At 38.4% G+C, this 14,366-nt stretch overlaps 1 protein-coding gene across 1 annotated transcript in view; it reads right to left on the reverse strand.

The window, feature by feature from the left end:
* The window catches only part of adcy2a (adenylate cyclase 2a), a 54,814-nt gene that overhangs the window by 32,485 nt on the left and 7,963 nt on the right, over positions 1-14,366 (reverse strand). Inside the window, exon 3 of the mRNA XM_065958147.1 lies at positions 3,800-3,961. Within this exon, the coding sequence (XP_065814219.1) occupies positions 3,800-3,961 (162 nt within the window). The remainder of the gene's footprint in view (positions 1-3,799; positions 3,962-14,366) is intronic.

A 14,366-nucleotide genomic window follows, 5' to 3' on the forward strand; every position in this document is an offset into this window, starting at 1 on the left:
CGTAACTAATCACATTTCTATTCTCGAGTTTGAAATTCCATCATTTTGCGTTTAAAAGAGATAAATTGTTAGCTCAAGAAAATACAACATTTCAAAATAAAATCCTGAGAGTATTTTACTTGCTGTACGAATTCAACCCTGCTTTTATTTTGAAATAAAGTAAGGCCCTTCTGGTAGAGCGAAAGTTAACTTAACTACGAAAAGGGAACTTTAACTGTCAGAAAATAAATGGTAATAGTGAAAGGAACGGTAGAAAAAGAGAAATCTTGGATGTCATAAGGTGTATTTTACTTTTGACTCACCAGCTGAGCTGTTCTGGAGTTATTAAAGTGAAATGAGATATGCAAACATACAGCGGTGGTGTCTTTTTCGTCACCGTGACAACAGGGAGACACTTGAAAAAAGAAGAAAAGAAAAAAGAAAGAAACAAGAAAAAACCTGAATGCATCAGTTTCAAATCTTAATTAATCGTGATTAACTAGTTAATTTTGACAGCACTACTTGAAAAGTATGACTAATTTGATCCCATGCCATCGTTATAACAGACAACGATAATACAGACTTTTGCCTCAAGCAAAAAAATAAAAAATAGATGACTACATCACTTTTAAGTACAAGTACACAAAAATACCATTACTGAGACATAGGGCAGCCAGGATTTGGCCAGGACTGTGTTTACTAGTGGGCATTTCACTCTTGGCAATGTCACATCCAGCCCTGCATGCCATCTTGACTGCAGATTGAGCAACAATCTGTCTACTCACGACCATATCTTTGTAAGTTACAAACACACACACACACAGACTATAGAAAATATTAGGAATGCCTTAGTTATGTGTCTGTCACAGTCACCTTGCAGTAGTTAAAGGAGAAAATCACAATCCTGAGGCAGTCAGCATCACATCCTTTTTTTAGCTCAAATAAAATAGTTTCAGAGTTTGTCCTCCAGTCTTTAGTGCATGCATACAAAAACATGCATCCTGGAATTTTGATAAGATTAAACATATTAAATGTTTAATCAATTATCATATAATTCAAGTAAAAATAAATTAATATTTCTCAACCGTTTAGGCCTAACTAAAATAATGCTTGTCAATCATCTTACACGCTTGAATCTATCTATCCGTCTCTAAAAAGGACCCTCCTTGTTGGCAGATTTCCAACGTCATTGTGTTGACAAGCTCACTGACCTGATGCCCGAGAGGAGCTGGCAGATAGTAACTGTGTAGCATAAAGCCCTCAGGCTTACCAGATGCCATTCTACAGCTATGAGAGAAAAGCCACTGAGTCCAGATTACAGGCCATCAACGAAGAGCTCACAAAGAAGGAAGAGATTGTTTTCTCTGTTTAAGAGTCAGGAGTATAGAGAGACGAGTATACAGACACACACTTCATAAATGAGAACTTGGAGAGTGACTTAGTAGCACTGGTATTTTATGCATTATAAAGTTTGTTTAAGACAAACTATTAAAAAAACTAACATCTTAAGACAGTGGTTAACTTTTTACTTCATCCAAACAGAATATGCCAACACACTAATTCTTTCCAAAAGACCTACCCGTATTTATAATTATCCAGTCAGTCAGTAAGTTATCATGATTTAATTTCATATTTGCAGATCTAATTTTGATAACCTCAGAACAGACAGAGCCTTGCAGACATTATTCTTGATTAGAAGTACCAATATTAAGAGTGGTGAGTGACAGTGGCGTGAAAATGGTCTCGTGTCATAACAACAAACTACCACTGCCTGCTGGCATGTAGAGTTATTTCCTCTCATGCAGGTGCAGAACGTACGTGGTGGTTTGCAGTGTGTTCAAGTGCAACTTTTTGGCCAAGACAAAGGCAATGTGAGGTGACGCCACAGTCAGCCTTCATTGCCACTCGTTCTTTGCCGTCTGTTTGGTGTTTCAGGGCCTTTAAAACCAATCCTAGGAGGGCCCAGACCCCAGATTGGGAACCCAAAATCGTCTGAGATGTTTTCCTTTCATTTGATGTTAAGAATGGTCCTTTATTCTTTAAAAGAGATAGGTTGTTATTATGCCTGGTGTCAGATGCATAAAACAGGGTATCAATCGTGAGGAGAGGCTTTCAAAAAGCCTTAGTGACATTAATGATTTTAATTTATGAAGTTACAGAGATAAATATAGTCAAACAATAACTTCTTACAAGCTCTAAAATGTTTAATTAAATCCTTTTTTAGAATCAGTCGTAGGTGTTTTGGAACTCACTGACATTTGGAATGAGATCTGAATAAGCTCAAATTAATTAAAGTCTTCATTAACCAGATAATTGGTTATCTGATATTACTTTTCTTCATTTCAAAGCATATGAAAACTGCCTGAACATTTTGTGCCTGAAACAGCATTACTGGTGGAAAGAGGGTGACCTTTTAATAGAGTCGAAGAAAAACACATCAGAATTTCGCTCACTTGCTTTGCATGTACTTTTAGTTGAAAGGTCACATTTGTTTATTTTGTTTAAAAGTCAGAGTGTATGCTTAAAATGGTCAGAAAGGATTACTTTGTTTCTTTTTTTATCAGATGAAATGTTAATGCTTTTTCTTTTCCCTCTATCTTGTTCACAGTGTTAATACTGCCATTGAAGTATGGATAGAGTTTTTTTGTATAGCTTCTAAATGATAAAAAAAAGATAACACTACAGAGGGTTCGTTGTTAACAATGTTTTAGCTCCCTGCTGACAGCAACCATGGAAAAAGAAACTCATTACGGAGCAAAAAGCGAATGAAAACAGCTAAAAGGGGAGCACCGATAGCCTCGCGGGGTTCTGCTCCTTGTGGCACCATGTCTGTGTTTATTTAGTATTGTAGTATATTTTTAACACCCTACAACATGCTCAGCACATTACACACTGATGTGGACACGGATTTCCAGGTAGCCCACTCGTGCAGTGTGTCACTTATCAGTAAAGCGTGTCTGTAGGACAGCAGTCTCCACATCCCAGTTCTGAATGAAATGATAAGTGACGGTAACAAATGACTCAGTGGACTGACCACCAGCCTGTACAAACAGCTTCTTTGCAGCTCGGCTCACTTCTGCTGCGCTTTCCTCACATCTTTTTCATTCTTGATGCTGTTGCTCTCTGTGACAGTGGCATGTTAGTATACTCCAGCTCGACAAACGCCATCAGCTCCTGGAAGCCTTCTCCTTCAAAAACACTTAATGGAAGCATATCAGTCACCATTTCGGTTTTATCAGCAGGTTATCCTTCACTACTCTCGTATCATCACAACGTGTGCTAACACAGCTAGCAAGTTATATCATGCAAGACTGCCTGTTGTCTGTCTCTTTTTGTTTCTCCTTGGGCTTTAAGCTCATGTGGTTAAACATCCAGCTAGTATTTGTATTGAAGCAAATAATGTCTACTCATGACAAAGACAGAAACACCAATGTACGTTATTGTTGACTTCTGTTTTTGTCATGGGCTCTCGCCTTTTGGAGTAAAGTGTTGTGTCCATTGAGAGTTAGCGTAGCTGCAGTTGTTGTTGCTGCAATCTGACTTGTTATTCACATGCGAGTATGCTGAACAAAGCTGAAGATGCAGTTGGAGAGATTATACCTCTCTGTCTACTGTTCATTATTATCTTAGGAGCTATATTCAGTTAGGTGAACTCAGAAATCTCGATGGTACATGTGCTGTGAACATAACGTGTTCATATCAAAACACTACTCGGGTAATATTGTCAACGAGTGCTCGAGTCCATCCCTAAACACTCCGTTGTGTTGTTTATTGAATGTCCCACCCAGCATTAACCCACACCTATGTTAGATCAGCTTACCTGCCACACTACTGGCTCCAAGTGATCAGCTGTGGTGGACAGGCAGACGCTCAACACGATGGTGTGAGAGGCTGAGGTCAGGACGCTGGCGATGATGGCGTCCCGCATGCAGAACGGCAGCATGGTGTAAACCACAAACACAATGAACAGGAAGAATGACACCTGTGGAGAGAGAGAGACACACTTATTACACACCTGCAAAGGGGAAGTGGTAAAGAGAGAATGAGCAAGAGTGAGAGGGTGCGCAGGAAAGAAAAACACAGACAGAAATAATCAGTGTTGACAGTCCTGTGGGGAGAGAAAGAGCATGACCGAGTCTGAACACCATCATCAGCAGCAGCAATGCTAAAGGGAAGTTTATTTCTGTACAGCTAGGTCAGTGGCATGGAAAAGTAAATAATATAAAAATCAAGACTGCTGGCACATGTTAAGTATCAAGCTTGAGAATATATCAGGGAAGGTAAAAATGAAGAATAAATAACAATTCCTCTCTTGGCAATTGAGCACATTTCTCTGTTATGCAGTAAAGACTGAAACCATTATAATGATCTTAGGCTTACATAAGCTACCTTGATTGCAGCAAGCGGGAAAGCTGACAATCAGCCCTCACACTTGACACCTGTAATGTAGCATGTACAGTGCTTCCCTTTACACGCACACGCACACGGATTAAAACAGCTCGTATGCTGTCCTGCATGGATAGAAAGAAGCCAGTGTTCTCACGCTGCAGCCAGGTGCTGGTTAACCTTTTTTTGGGTTATTTGCAGTGCCAGTGTGAAAGCAGTGTGAGGATGCAGCGGGACATGGAAAGAGGAAAGGAGCTCAAGAGAGGGGGTGCAAGTGAAAATGAGAAACACAGTGCCTTCTCTGTGTGACCTTTGGTGACTAACATACTTTTCTAAAGCTTCTTTCTAAATGGCCCACTATACAAGTGAATGTTAATAGTAGCAAATATCAAAGGATGGTCTGTTAGGAAAACGCTTCATTCAGGTCAAAAGGGAAAAAAAAATACTCAAATGGGTTATAGGACTTTGAATTTGCAGACCCTGCTTCTTCAGTTTGAAAAACAGTATAGTTGGTCTTGTATATCAGTTAGTGTTACTATCTGTTCTATGATTTTAATAAAGTATCTATCTATCTATCTATATCTAATTTATGCACAACTGTTTAATAATGGTGGACATTTCAAGTACAGTGCAATGTTTTAAAGCATTTATTGGAAGTACGGACAATAACCGTCGATTAAGTAATACTAGAATTCTCTACTGGATGATATGGCTCATCATGCACCTTGTTATCGTCTGTAAAATAAACTGATGTTTTTTTCTGTTACGCATGGGTTCAGTTAGATGAATCCAATGTTTTGTTCATGATGCATTTGATCCATCACACTGCGACTGACTGTCACTCACTGGCCTACAGTATTATATTTCTTATGAAAGGGAAACACCCCTCAATGTATTGGCAACTTCACCCTGACTGTATTTCTCAGCATGACTTCCACTGGAGAACAGCTGCAGTCCTCTGATATTTACAGCACAGTGGGGATGACAACAGAACCCGGACAAAAAGAATCTCATCTCCTCGTAGCTTTAGTTGTAATCAACAAAGAGCTTTAAAAACCTAAGCCAACATTTTTAAGATTAAGTCAAACGTTACAAATGTAGTTTCCATGAAATGGAGAAGATTGTATCGACCATGTCTTTAAAATGACATCACACGTATTGTTTACCTATCACTTGGTATTAATGGCACTAGCAGGCTCTGGCTATTGTGGAGAGGGTGAATATTTGATGACAGTATCTTATTTGTGACCATTTCAGTAATACACGCTTCAATAAAGTTGATTGATTGAATAAGAAAACATTAACATGTACAGTTTACCGTATTTTCCGCACTGTAAGGCGCACCGGATTATAAGGCGCACCTTCAATGAATGGCCTATTTTAGAACTGTTTTCATATATAGGGCGCACCGGATTATAAGGCGCATAGAATAGAACGTGTTTACAACTGAACAAGGCTGGGAGATATTGTGAATATATAAATATAAATACGTATAAAACGTAGTTTTATACGTAGTGCATTCACAATAACTCAACGTTGTTCAAACGTTAATGTGCATATTCACAATATCTCCCAGCCTTGTTCAGTTGTAAACACGTAAAAGAAACACAGTCTGATACCGCTAATTCAAACGTTAGTGCATAACTCAACATTGTTCAGTTACGTATAACACGTAAAGCTCACTTTTTCAGTTCATTCCCCGTCCACGAATCCCTCGAATTCTTCTTCTTCAGTGTCCGAATTGAACAGTTGGGCGAGTATGGCATCCAACATGCCCGGCTCCCTCTCGTCATTATCCGAGTCAGTGTCGCTGAGCGCCGTGTACAACCAGTATGGATCAACCAATTAACCAATTGATCCATATATAAGGCGCACTATCGTTTTTTGAGAAAATTAAAGGCTTTTAAGTGCGCCTTATAGTGCGGAAAATACGGTACATGATGCATAATAATTTTATTCTATTTATTCTACCATTCCTTTCTTCATTTTGCTGCTGCCTTGTTGCCTACTCTTGCTCAGCATCAACTTTTATTAGAAAGGAAACATGTTTCTTACCCCATGGAGAAAACCAATAAATTCTATTGAAATCAAACATTTCAGTAAGACTAAAGTAAGATGAATATCAGTCTTAAAAGTGCAACACAAACATAACATCAAACAGTACATTACCACCATCAATTAAAGTTTTTATATTTATGTACATTTTATTTCCTACATTTAAAAAAAAATGTGACACATTCACATGCCGAGTTAAGGAGTTATTGTAGTGATAGTTGCTGGTGTTTGTACAAACCCTTTTAACAGAGCAGGAAAAAAAGATACTTCACAGAAAATGATTAGTTAGACTTTTTTAAATTGATGCTAAATATTGTACTCTTCTCTTTGAAAGAAGAGACAAGCAGCTCATCCAAATGTGATTTCTTCACTATTTTTTGACTATTTGAGAACTACCATATAAGGTTATAAAAAATACTGGTGTACATAACAGTAATGGCTACATCTTGGGAAATAAATATACAGCATAACACATACATGTATGACTCATATCTATGTACAGTAGGTACACCATGTCTTTTTTTAAACAGACCACATAAACATACCAACTGAGGTGAATGAAGTCTTTGTAGTCAGGAGTGAAAATGAAACATCTTTTTTTGCTCAGTGAGTCACAGGAAGCAATACATTATGAGTCACAGCTTCGTCCATGTACAGCTGCAGAGACTGACAGGTAGTCAAAGAAAGGCCCTTTTTCAAACCAACCCCTACACCCTCCCCCTCCGTGACGGAGTGCACTCCATTAGAAGTCACACTCGCAGCTGAATGAAGTCCCCTTCATCAAGGTGTAGGGTAGAAATACAGCGGCAGGCTTTGGGAAAAACTTCGCTCTCTCGGGTGGAAACAGGAACTGTGTGTTACCATGGTTACTCAGCGGTATCTTGCGGGAACGTCTTTTTTTTGTAGCTAATGCATTCTGTAAAAATATTTATGTAGCCTAGATTATTCTTATTTAGTAAATTATATTAGTGTAGACTTATAACAAAGACGTTTTGTACGAATATAAACAAGTAACCTCAATGGAAACTTAATTCTAGGGACTGAACAAAATGGGATTATTGGGGCAGATATCAATATCGATATTGGGGAGAGAAAAAAAATAATCAGACACTTGTTGTAATCCATATAGCGCACTCTGCTGGTGAAAGAGACCTGCTAGTTTATTTAATACAATGAACCTCAAATTAAATGTTATGTGACTGATTAATAAATCTGTTAATATTGGTGCATATTGTGATGAATTTAGCAGATACCAATAGTTACTGGATATGCTAATATCGGCCGATATTATCGACTGGCTGATTAATCGGTCAAGTTCTACTACTTAACACATTTAAAAACTAGCAGGCAGCTAATATCTGAAGACTTTAATGTATTATGTTCAAGTTATCAATTTTTTTCCTGCAAGTGTATAATGATAAATATTATAAGAGTCACTCTATGACCCACTCTAAGAGTGTTCTGATTTGTTTCAGAAGCAGTATCTCTGTATCCCATTAACTTGTCCTGCTCAGAAGAAATGTCCAGCTTTGTGCTCAACCTGTAACAGATGATATTAATGTCAGGTCCATGTCTCCTTTTCTCTTAGAACAGTTCTGATGAGGAGGCCTTGAAATACAAAATATATCCCTTAACCATTTTTGTACGTTGAATCTGTCATTTTTCTCCCGGTCACAATTGCTTGGACACTGTGCCACCCATCTCTCTTTTTGGTCATTGCTGTATATGACCACTAAACTACCCAGCCGCTCAGCCAAACCTTTACATCGACTGTCTTTTCACAATCAGTGGAGCTTATCTTTAGAGATCTGCAGTCTGGCATTTAAATTTTCACTTTAACTTAAGCGGTTTACATCACTGTATAAAACCAAAAGCCGCCATTAATAATCCCTTCTGCGTGACAGAAAATATTATTTTGAGTTTTTTGAGCAGGAAAAAGGTTTGTTCAGTTTTAGGTTTTTTTGTGTTCATACAAAGCAGGGGTGCAGCAAAAGCCCTGCCCTGAGCCAACAAAAATGCATTGTACCAGTAACTGCTTTCCACCTTCAAAAATATCAAACTTTCTAGTGAGCCAAGAATGCAGTTTGGTTCAAATTTAACTCCATACTTGGTTATCTTTTATGGATTGGGATGCATGCTAAAGGACAAGTTGGAGGAACAATGTGAAACAACAGGTTTTAGTGGATGCAAGCTTTGAAAGCAAAAGTTTAAAAAAATGATTCATTAATGTGAACTCTTCCTGTCCGTTTTTTTTTTGTGTTGGTCTCTGATGAATTGCAGTTGCATTACTACAACCTAGGAACTGTTTCTAATCTCTGCCTGATAAAGCTTTAATTAGGCTCAGTTTTATTTTATTCTAACAATGTCACGGCTCAGTAATGCTCTCATCAGGAGTAAGAACACAAAAACAAACACAAAGAAGGACCTGGAACGTTTTTTTGGACTTTCACTTAGAGGGGATGGCAGGAAAAACAACAATAAGGAAGTAGGGGCAAATGTCAGCAATGCAATTGCCTTTTTTCCACCTTTAGGAGTGGCAAAAAAAGCAGGGTCAAGAATTTTTAGTGTGGAGAAAATGCCACAATTAAAGACAGTGTGGAGAGGTGTGTCATGTCACTGATAGAGGTGAGAGAACTAAACAAGGGTGACAATGGAAAGGAGGCCTGAGGGCTGTGAGGCGGGTAGCAGACACAATAGTGGGTGCAGTTTTGCTGATTCTGGGTCATATTGGGCTTACAGTTCCTGTAGTGTGGCATGTGAATAAAATAAATTTCAGTTTTCTTCAGTCAGCTCCATGTTTTTACCTCTGTAAATCACCCCCTGGGTCTGAAATGCTCTATAAAACTATGCATCTAAATTGTTAATATATTTGTGTGTGTGCGAATCTGAATAGCAGATAGCAGTGTGCAACAGACTGAAATTCATATAACATTTAAGGCCTATAAATGAAATACTCTGCTTTTGTATCTTATGTAGAGAAATCTTTCATTAATTCAGCCTGTTTCCTAACCAATAGGGGTGTAATTTTACAACGATACGATTAGTATAATTTTCCATGGTTTCAAGGGCGATTATTTGCCTCCTCTAGAACGTTAAGATTCAATGACTTAAAATCCTTTTAGTAACTTCTTTAGACCGGAAATTCAACCAGTGTGATAAACTATGAATATAAAAGAGTAAACACGTTGCTCGAAGAAAAATACATTCACCTCGCACCTATTGATGAAGTTGGATTGTAGGAATATAAATCGATGCATCGATGTAGTAGATAATTTGTTACACCCCTATTAACCAGCTGTGAACTCTTTACAGGAGCTTTAATGACCCTCAAACCATGCTGTCACAGCAGGAAGACTGATCATTTATATATAGTGTTTTCATGTGTGTTAACGTTGGCACCAGGCCAGTGTCAAACAAAACATGTTAAAGCTCACAAACCGAAATGCCTACATCAAGAGTTAACATACAGAACAATGTTTTTTTTCCCATTAAAGAATACTATTAACACACAAACAGGAAAAGATCAGCAAAGAGATGAGACTTTCTGCATTGCCCATAAGGGGGGCAAATATCAAAATAAAAGTCCCCCTCAGTGGCTTAAAGAGAAGGTTTTTTTTAATCCACTGTGTCAGAGGAAGCAGTATGATGTATTAACTTACTTCTTCATGCAAGAGGGAGTCACTCATTACTGTCAAGTATCATCTAGCACAGCAGTATAGTTCAATTACAGTTCATAGAGCATATTTCCCCCAAAATGTTCAGAAATTCAATGCTGCTGCTAAATGACGAAAGTGTACCGAGGATAATTGAGAGGCTGCAGGGGCAAAGACACCAGCTGAGATCTCCTGCACAATGATAGCTGATGTAGTAATAAAACAGCAAGGAGCTTTCTTTAGTGTGGTTAAGGCAAGTAAATAAGGACCCTCCTCTCTGACAATTAAATGGAAGAGGCTTTTTGTGGTCCATCATGGTACAGTAAACTCTGTTCATCCCCATGAATCAATGCCTTGATAACGACACTAAGGAGGGTTCATAAAGCAAATTAGAGTGATGGAGTGTCAGATTACATCAGGCTTTTAGTCTACAGTCTGTGGCAGGGATTAGTTTACTGGCTAGCTTTACAAAGTGATGTGTGTGTTTGTTTCAATGTGTGTGTCTGCTATTTAGCTCTCGAAAAGAAAGACATGCTTCTTTTCTCTTCTAGATACTGTATACTCGGGTTAAAAAAAACAGATTTGGTGATTGCTAGTGATAAAGCATTAAATGAATTAGATGAGAAACATTTGGGCAAAGGTCTTGGGTTTGTGATAACTATAATTTGTCTGGGCTATAGACTGTACAAAGATGGACAACATTACAACTTCCAGATAGTGAAGTCAAAACATTTGGAGTTCCCCCTCTGACTGACTCCTCAATTTTAACTAATGGAACAGGGGTCAAACAATGAGTTGAAAGTACATGTAAAATTTTATCCAATACGGTTTCTGTCCTTACAGTTAATTATTATAGCACTGATGTATGTTCAAGTTAAAATTCATTTAAGAATTTGAGTTCTAATTAGTTATTTTACGCTATAAAAAAAAAGTGTAAATGTCATGATTGACAGGTCTGTTAACAAAAGCACAAAAAAAGAAAAGAAAATGGCTTGAATGGTTCTCCCTTTATGCCTCTGCTCCTTTTTTTATACCCTCTATTTGCTGTTCTTTTCTATCACTAGTTCTTGCCCTATTTTTGCAATCCGCCCTCCTTTTTTACTGCTCTAACCCGGCAGGCCTCTTCCTTCATCCCGACGCCCATTTTTCCCCATCTCTTCTGTCCTAAAGCCTATTACGGCTGGCCGTATACTCAAAAACGATCGTCTGAATGCATCTGTGCATGGTGTGTGACTGAGGAACAGTGAGAGATCGAGAGACAGAAGAAGGAGGAGGAGATGAGGAGGGGCCCAGACATCCTTCAGTAAGGAGCGGAGGCTGGACCACACAGATAAGCCAATCTCCACACTGTCAGCTAACAACACAGGGACTTTGTGGGGGGGGGGGGGGGGGGGGGGACCCAGTATGAAAAGAAATTAATCTGGTTTGGACGCAGTGACATTTTTAAAGGGGCTATATGTAGCTATATGTCTAAATTGTTTTTTATCGCCCATTAATAAGTGAACGGTTAACTGATGTGAAAAAGTAGATGTTCACTGTCTATCTGTGTTGCCTGTATAAAAAGTTTCCCCGGGTTGTATTTGTGAAAGCTCCAGGAAGTGACATTTCATGCACGTTCTCAACGTCCTCCTCACTCCGCTCCGCTTACAGAGATCAACAGTACAAACTCATCACACACTCCTGGTCTTCACCTCCACAGCCAGAGGCCGCCTTCCACACACTTCTATCCGCCCTAAGAGCTCTCAAAGGCGGACAAACTCATCACACACTCCTGCTCTCAGCCTGTGCCTGCAGAGACTGTGGTTTGTAGGATGGAGAATGAATACAGACACACAGACTCCTTCACAGACTTTCACATGTGTATGAACACTTACCTCCTCTGTAAACATCATATAAACTGGTAAATATCCAGTGTTTCGCGGCCGATGATGACGCTCGTTTGCGTACGTACGAGCACGTATGACAAGCACGCGAGGAGGAGCGAGCAACAGGTTACTGGTGCAGTTCACTTAACGGCCTGCGGTGTTGCTACAAACGCAGTTTTTCTGAAAGTTACATATAGTCCCTTTAAAAAGTTATTGTACATGGCAACGCAAAACTATGAATTGAATCTGCCTCTGCTTTGTCACATTTCTCCCATATTGGTTACATGTGTGGGATGGTGTTATGAAGTTTTAAACACCTGCATAATTAAACTTGAATAATGAACACTTGAATAATTAAAATTAAGCTTGTTTTTTTTGTTTTTTTTTAAGAGGGGTATTAATTATATACACGTAATAGTAATCAACATGCCCCTTTTTCACAAAGCAGACCTGGGTATCAGTAAGGAACCTGAAAGTGTAATGCTGGGGACTGCAGTGTACTATACAATGTTTTTGTGTTAAAAATACCTGCTTGTCTGAGCTGAAAGCGATGCAAAAAGAGCAGTATGATTGAAGCCACACAGAAATGCTGCAGGCTGGATTAAAAAGAGCGAAATGAGCCAAACTCACTAAAACATGACGCCAGGGGAAGCATCCAAAAATGCTGAAATTCTCTGAGTTCATTTGTACGAGTGAGCACATCATACACATTACATCATTTCATAAAGCGGAATTTAAGATATTTTGCTGCTTTAGTGTTTATCAAACAAATCTATAATGCTTCAAATAAATTCTGTTCAAATGATATTCGACTGAACCACAAAGCCTTTCAGCATTGCAGTAAGAATAAAGGAATGCTCAGAGAGAGTGATGATCAGAAAAATTAATCATTTATGTTTTTAATGCTTTGTCTCCCAGTCTTCTTTTGTCTTTTTACCCTTCTAGACCACTTTGTCTTCAATCATGATACTCCCACATGGTTAAATTAAGTTCTTTATTTAAAGCACATTACCAGTATCTTAGCAACTTAGCTACAATTCTGAAGACATAAACTTTTTTTTTTTAAATTCAATGCCAAATATGGTTGTGCAAACTCTAAGGCATCAACATCTTCATCCATTGAGTATCAACAACAACTTAATTATGAATGGCATGAGGTAAAAAGCATCATCCTTAATGAGCTTAGGGCTACATGACAGGTGAGGTGGTGGGAGTGGATGAAACCCATCTTCTAATCTCTGCTTCCTTTCCTTACTGCTCATGTTTACCTCCTCGCTACAGCACAGAGAGCATTTAATTAATCTGACTTTTACTTTCACCTCCCTCCACTTCTTCTCTGGAGCACACATCCACTTAAAGCCTCCAAAGACACACCAGGCTGACCACACATTCAAAGACTTGGTCATTTATAATTGGACGATAAGCAAATGTAGTGAAAGAGCAACCGTAAGGAGGGAGGTGTCTTCTGATATTTACGATAAGTCCTGCATCCCTCCTTCACCAACACATTCTCAACATTGCAGGTCTTTCCTGATTCCTGTCTCTTATCTTTTGTGACATTTTTCCGTCCGGTTTCAAAAAATATAAATAATTGCAGATTCAAGAAAATATTGTTCTGAATGGCAATTCACAAGTATAAATGATTATTTAAATGTGATTGTTTAAAGCTTATTCAATATATTGTTTTTAGAATGAGTTTGTTAACTTCAGAAGGACAGAATCCTGTTTAGATTGAGTTTATAAATAAGGGGACAGATTATCATAGGCATCTTATCTGCCAAGCAAGAACGCTGGATATTAAAGTCAATGAATAAAAGACATATTGACAAAGTCACTTTGAACTAAAGTGTAGTCATAGATTTTAATTTTGTCTTGATCCTGCCCTGTAAGTCATTTTAGAATGGTGACTTGTGTGTCTCAAAGGAGGTCTAAAGTCCATAAAAGAATACTAGTACTAGTTTTTAATTAAGCTTGGGGTATTAGAGAAGCACACACTGCATGTATAATTCAAAGCCCTGAGATCAATGACTGAAGAGATGTAACTAACGATCATTTCATTGATGCCTTGAGTAGGTCTTTGTTCTCCCCTGTTGTTAATTAACCAAAAAAGTATAATAAGTATATTCTTAAGTTAGGTAACATAATGACAGTGACATTTTTGTCTATGATATGATAGAAGGCTCCTAAAAACACAGAGTGCGGGGAAAAAGCAACAACAATAAAAGCCTCCTGTGATGAGTATTAATTAACATGGCTAAGACGCAGCAGTCGGGGAGCAGTAATGGCATAATGGTCTGACATTTTTAGTGAGCAGAAGAAAAGAATGAATGGACCGGCATATGAAAGAGTGCATTTTTAGCTGCTTCTTTGTGATGGACGAGGCAACTCTAAGCATTGGTTTTGCCAAAACTGTTCCAGGACACGAAGA

This window comes from Labrus bergylta, chromosome 8, assembly GCF_963930695.1.
Source record: "Labrus bergylta chromosome 8, fLabBer1.1, whole genome shotgun sequence".
NCBI classification, from domain to species: Eukaryota; Metazoa; Chordata; class Actinopteri; order Labriformes; family Labridae; genus Labrus; species Labrus bergylta.